The sequence below is a fragment of the Helobdella robusta genome, assembly GCF_000326865.2.
Source record: "Helobdella robusta unplaced genomic scaffold HELROscaffold_11, whole genome shotgun sequence".
Classification (NCBI taxonomy): Eukaryota; Metazoa; Annelida; class Clitellata; order Rhynchobdellida; family Glossiphoniidae; genus Helobdella; species Helobdella robusta.
Genome location: NW_008703617.1, coordinates 1,139,100 through 1,145,008, shown reverse-complemented (window position 1 = coordinate 1,145,008; position 5,909 = coordinate 1,139,100). Strand labels below are relative to the sequence as shown.

General features: G+C 30.3%; 2 protein-coding genes across 2 annotated transcripts in view; one reads left to right on the top strand and one right to left on the bottom strand.

Moving 5' to 3' along the window:
* HELRODRAFT_167177 (hypothetical protein) overlaps window positions 1–373 on the top strand; it is a gene marked incomplete at both ends in the record, with an annotated part of 1,385 nt that extends 1,012 nt beyond the window's left edge. The window contains one exon of the mRNA XM_009012705.1: window positions 260–373. Coding sequence (XP_009010953.1) covers window positions 260–373 — 114 coding nt within the window. The remainder of the gene's footprint in view (window positions 1–259) is intronic.
* Window positions 374–3,376: 3,003 nt separating this feature from the next.
* On the bottom strand, window positions 3,377–5,531 carry HELRODRAFT_96961 (hypothetical protein; the record flags this gene model as incomplete). Its single annotated transcript, XM_009012704.1, has 7 exons — window positions 5,297–5,531; window positions 4,995–5,151; window positions 4,727–4,858; window positions 4,399–4,476; window positions 4,066–4,139; window positions 3,794–3,950; window positions 3,377–3,482 (listed from the first exon to the last, which is right to left on the bottom strand). Coding segments are annotated over exons 1-7 (708 nt in total), but the record flags the coding sequence as incomplete, so codon positions are not given.
* Between the last annotated feature and the right edge of the window lie 378 nt (window positions 5,532–5,909).

Genomic DNA, 5,909 nt, shown 5'->3' with positions numbered 1-5,909 from the left:
TTTATTTTTAAATTTATTTATAAAATTTATCATTTTTTCCCCTGCTCGCGCTATATTATGCATATTATTATGTATCTGTGTGTATGTACGAGTGCGAGTGTGAGTTTTATGTGCGTGTCTGTGTATATACGAGTAAGTGTGTGTGTATGAACAAGTGTGTGTGTGTGTGTGTGTGTGGTGTGTGTGTGGTGTGTGTTTATCTGCTTATCTGCATTTATGAGTATAATAATAACAACAATAATGATAATATCATTTATAGGAATCAGCAGACGAAGATGACGAAGAGGATGACGACGATGACGTAGAAGATAAGCGAGATGGTTATGACGATAAACCGGGCAGAGGATTAGAATGGGATGGGCGTCTGAATTGAGTGAGTGCGTGAATAAGAAATGAGGTTTAGTGGAAAATGTACGTATGTGTTCGACTGCATGTGTTAAGTGTGTATATTTATTTGTTTATTTTTTCTTATTAGATTAATTTTATATATCACGTGCTTGCATATCAAAATACGTCCTACGTATTTATGTTAATGTGTTCCTCTTACGTTATGTAACTTATTTATAACAATAAAATATTACTACACACACACACACGCACAAACACAATCATTATTTACACCGGTTTTCGTGATTTGACAACCAGTATTTCAATTCTTACTTCTACAACTACTACTGCTGTTGTTAAAACTGTTATAACTATATATATAACTATGTGTATATATATATATATATACACTGGTTTTTCTATATATATATGGAAAGACGGAACATATATATATATATATATACATACTTACATATATATATATATATATACAAAGTATAGAGATTTTACAATAGATTATTGATATTTGTAGATAGCACATTTTTTATAAAATTTTTGGATGTTGTGATTTTTATAGAAACATTCCGATATTTATAAAAAAACAGAGTTATATCATGCATATATACGCAGAAACATACACACATACATACAAACAAACAAACATTCATACATACAAACAAACAAACAAACATTCATACATACATACATACATACATACATACAAACAAACATTCATACATACAGACATATGTTCATACAGACATATGTTCATACAGACATATGTTCATACAGACATACATGCAACCAAGAAAAACGTTTCAATGTTTAGGCTAGAGTGTTGAAGTTGGAGATTTTGGCTTTTGAGAGATGGAGTCGGAATTTTTTGAAGGATGGAGTCGGATTTTTTAGAGGAGTTGGATTTTTTTCATCCGATTCCGACACTCTTGTTTCGGTAGACTATTTTACCTTTTTATATCTAGTCAGAATATATATATATATATATATATATATATATATATATATATATATATATATATATATATATTGTATACCCACATATATGTTGGGATTTATATTGTATGTTTTATATAATTACTATATATATATATAATATATATATATATAATTACTATATATATATATATATATATATATATATATATATATATATAGGTTATATACATTGCTATCGTCCATCCGTCATTTTTATTGAAACTTTAAATTTACATCTAATGGTAGTTTGGTTATTGTGTTTATTAGTATTGTTGTTTAATGCATGTATAGGTGAATGGATGGATGAATGAATGAATGAATAAAATTAACTGATAGTTTGAACGAATCAGAACAAATGCAAAATGAAATCCGTTTTCTGAAACTTTTTAGCTTAACATTTTAATGCATGAATAAAAAGAATTAGATTTCTGTTAGAAGACATCTTTGAAAATCAAAACAAATAAAGAAATAAACTTCATTATTTTCACAAATTTACCGTTTAAAATCTTCATATGTACTTATAGTATATATGTAAATAGACAACTGTATAATATATATGTGTGTGTGTGTGTGTGTGTTTGTTTGTGTTTGGTGGGAGTGTGTGCGTGTGTGAGACTAAAATCAAACTCAGTAAGTCTAAAAGTAGAATAAATACAAAAATATGAAAATGACTTGAAGTATCGAGAGAGAACAATTTGTTCAGGTTAGAAAAATACGGAATTTATTAAATCAGATGATAGGAGTATTATTCATTAATTAATTTTTTCGTTCATTCATTCACTCATTCAATCATTCATTCACTCATTCAATCATTCATTCACTCATTCAATCATTTATTCAATCATTCAAAGTAAAGCACATCTTTAGTGGTTGTGCAAATCTAGATGAATATGTATTGTATATGTGTAAATAGTAAAAAAATAAATTGAGTCAATAAATAAATTCTAAAATGAACGAATGACTGATCTAATGAACATGCAAATAAATGAATGAATGAACAAATAAATGAATGAATGAACGAATGAACAAATAAATGAATGAACGAATGAATAAATAAACAAGGCAACGATATATATCACAAATGAAAATAACTAAAAACGACTGAAATGAACTACTGCTCATAAAAACCCAGCAATATGAATAGTAATACTATCTATCGCTGACCCATGCAATCCATATAAACAACAAAAACATTGAGAAGAAGAAGAAGAAACATCAATATCAATTATGTCAAAAATTTCAAACCCTAAATACGAAAAATAAAACACGAAACATAAATCAAAACAGAGATGCAATTTTATTTTTAATCTTCGATAACTCTTCGATCTTTTCGTTGAACTGCTCTTGTAGTTCTTGAATCTCCAGCCATCGATCGGTCGGTAGGGATGTGCCAGTTGTTGTTTTCGTTTGGTGAAGTTGTTGTTGTCGAAGGTGGTTATCGAGTTGTTGTAATTTGTTGTTGTCGTTGTAGTGATGGTGGTGGTGGTGAGCCGATAGCCCTAGAGAAAGTTTGAGAGAATTTAAATCTTCTTTTAGTTGTCTGTTTTCTTCCTCCAGTTCCTTGGGGTATAAATTTAGATATGTCAATCAAAAATCAATATTCATCCGGCAATAATGCAAAAACGAACATTCAACCATTTAACCTACCAACCAAGAACCTATGAAACCAACCAGCCAGCCAACAAATCAACCAATCAATCAACCATTCAATCAACCAATCAATCAGTTAAATAATCAGCCAACCAACCAATTTATTCAGTGAGAGACACGTCTTGTCACCCTCAGCACTCTTAAAAAATGACAACCTCATCTTCAATGTGTCTATTTCCTGAGATCACAATAAAGTAGAAAGTAGCAGTAGTAGTGGCCAGAGAGGCAGCAGCAGCAGTAGTAGTATTAGTAGTAGTATTTGTTGTTTTTGTAAGGATGATGATGCTGATTATAACGACAGTGATAAAAAAATGATGATGACAAAGATAGTTGTAAGAAACATGATGAACAAAGATGACGATAGCAAGGATGATAAATAACCAAAGATTATGAATAACGACCTTTTGTAGTTCAGCCATCTTTTCTAGCGCATCGACCAGTCTAGCTCTCATTTCACTATTCTGCTGCTCGAGTATTTCTTTCGTCGGACCACACCTCTCCATCTCACATATCTGGTAGTGATATGAAAATTTTATACGGTCATCATCCTCCTCCTCCTCATCATCATTACTGTTATCATCAATATCAACATCACCATCATTCTAATCGTCATCACCATCATTGCAATCATCATTCAAACTTACCCTACCTACATGCAAGTTATACAGCACAACACAACTTAGACAAAACGCAATTTGACACAATATCAGTCAAACAAGACCAAATTTCAACAAACTCGACCCAATTTCAGCCCAACTCTGCCATATTCAAACCAAACTTGACCCAATTACATTTGAATCTAATCTCACCTACCCTTTCTGACCTTATTTTTAAGTTGGGCATTTTCCTCTTTCAGAGTGATCATGTGCTGATTCCACTTTTCAACATTGGCGATGCTCTCCTCGACAGCAGACTTCAATCGGCGGTTCGTGTTTCGTAGCATCTGCAGTTCGACTGTCCATTTTTTGGCATTGCAACAACTTTTTTTATGGGTAGAGAAACATAATCATCATCATCATTATTGTAAACATCATCACCTTTATCATTTTATCATTATCATCGTCATCATAATCACTACATCATCATCATCATCACCTCTGAGCCAGAGCAATCTTCAATCGATCATTCTCGTATCTCATTTGTTCCACTGAAGAATCATTTGATTGCATCTGTCAATTCATTCATTCGTTAATTCGTTCATCCAATTATCTTTTCTTTCGTTTATTTACTCATCCATCTCTTCATTCATTTCTCTATGCAATTATTCATTCACTCATTTAAAAATTCAGACATTCAGTTGTACATTTATTCATACATACACACTCATATGCAAACATATTTACACATAGAAACATACAAACCTACACACAACATACATACAAACATACATACAAACATACATACAAACATACATACAAACATACATACTTCTTTAAGTAACACAAGACTGTTTGTGAAGATATCCTGGGCTGCCTGCTTCTTCACTTCATCAAAATATTCTATAAACTGATTTGATTAATTTATTGATAGATTAATTCCTCATTTATTTCTTCCTTCATTCAATTATTTCTTCCTTCATTTGTTCAGTCAGTACATTTAACACCCATCCAGTCAATAAAAAAAAAGACAATCCTTTATAAAACCAGCAACATATTATAAACTAATCAATAAAAATAACTAATCAAATTACAGACTCCAAAACAGCTAGCCAATCACAGGCTCCAAACAGCCAACCAATCAGAGTTAGTTTCATTACCTTATTGAGATCAACTTCCTCATCGAAGCCCACACCATAAATACATTTTGAATAAAAATCAGTCCACTGCCCAAACTTATGAGAACTTTTGATAAATGTCGTCTCTGGATGTACTGTACTATTTATGAGAACCTACATATTGTTTAGGTATTGCATTGTGTATTAAATAGACATTTCAATCTACAAAATTATTTTAGGTATTTGAATCATCAGCTACTAGAACAAACAAACACAGCCTCCAATACACTAATCAATCACATTCACTAACTTTATTATTTTCAATAGAGATAATCCTAAAAATATTTCTGGGGACATCATGGTAGAAGCAGACGTCAACAAGTTGAGTGCTACTTGGCAACCACTCCTTTTTTGTGCATGGATCAACATGAAAGACATGACAGTTTACTGTGTTTAACAAATGTTCTCTGTAATTTTTTAATTTAATTTTTTAATTAAAAAAATAAAATAAATGATTTACAAATAATTTATAATTAATTTTTTAATAGAATTAATTAATTTATATTAATGAAAACATTAATAATTAATTAACTTTAATTTAACTTTACTTACCCCATTTCATAAGGCACTTAATAACTACTTCTTAAGGGATTGGACTGTATCTAATCTGTATAAGTTTCACGAACCGAAAAAGAACTCACTAACATGAATCAAATTAACAATTTAAAAAAAAGTCATTTAATTTATTTTTTGATGAGATTTTTGTAACTATTTAAAAGTTATAAACAAAAAAAAGACACGAAAAAATTAAATTACATAAGTGACGACAAATAGATGTTTAGAAATCGCACACTGTTATGGAAAGTTGATATAATTTTTAAAGTTAATAAAAAGATATAATTTTGAAGATGTTTGATGACGGGGACATCACAATATTGGAAGATGATGGTGATCGGTGGGCTGTCGAGTGCTGTTTAATATTCTTTTATCTTATTTTAGAGTCAATTTTAGTATTCTTTTATCTTCGTTTGTTCGTTCGTTCATTCGCTCATTCGTTGATTCGTTCGTTGATAGATAGATAGATAGATAGATAGATAGATAGATAGATAGATAGATAGATAGATAGATAGATAGATAGATAGATAGATAGATAGATAGATAGATAGATAGATAGATAGATAGATAGATAGATAGATAGATAGATAGATAGATAGATAGATAGATA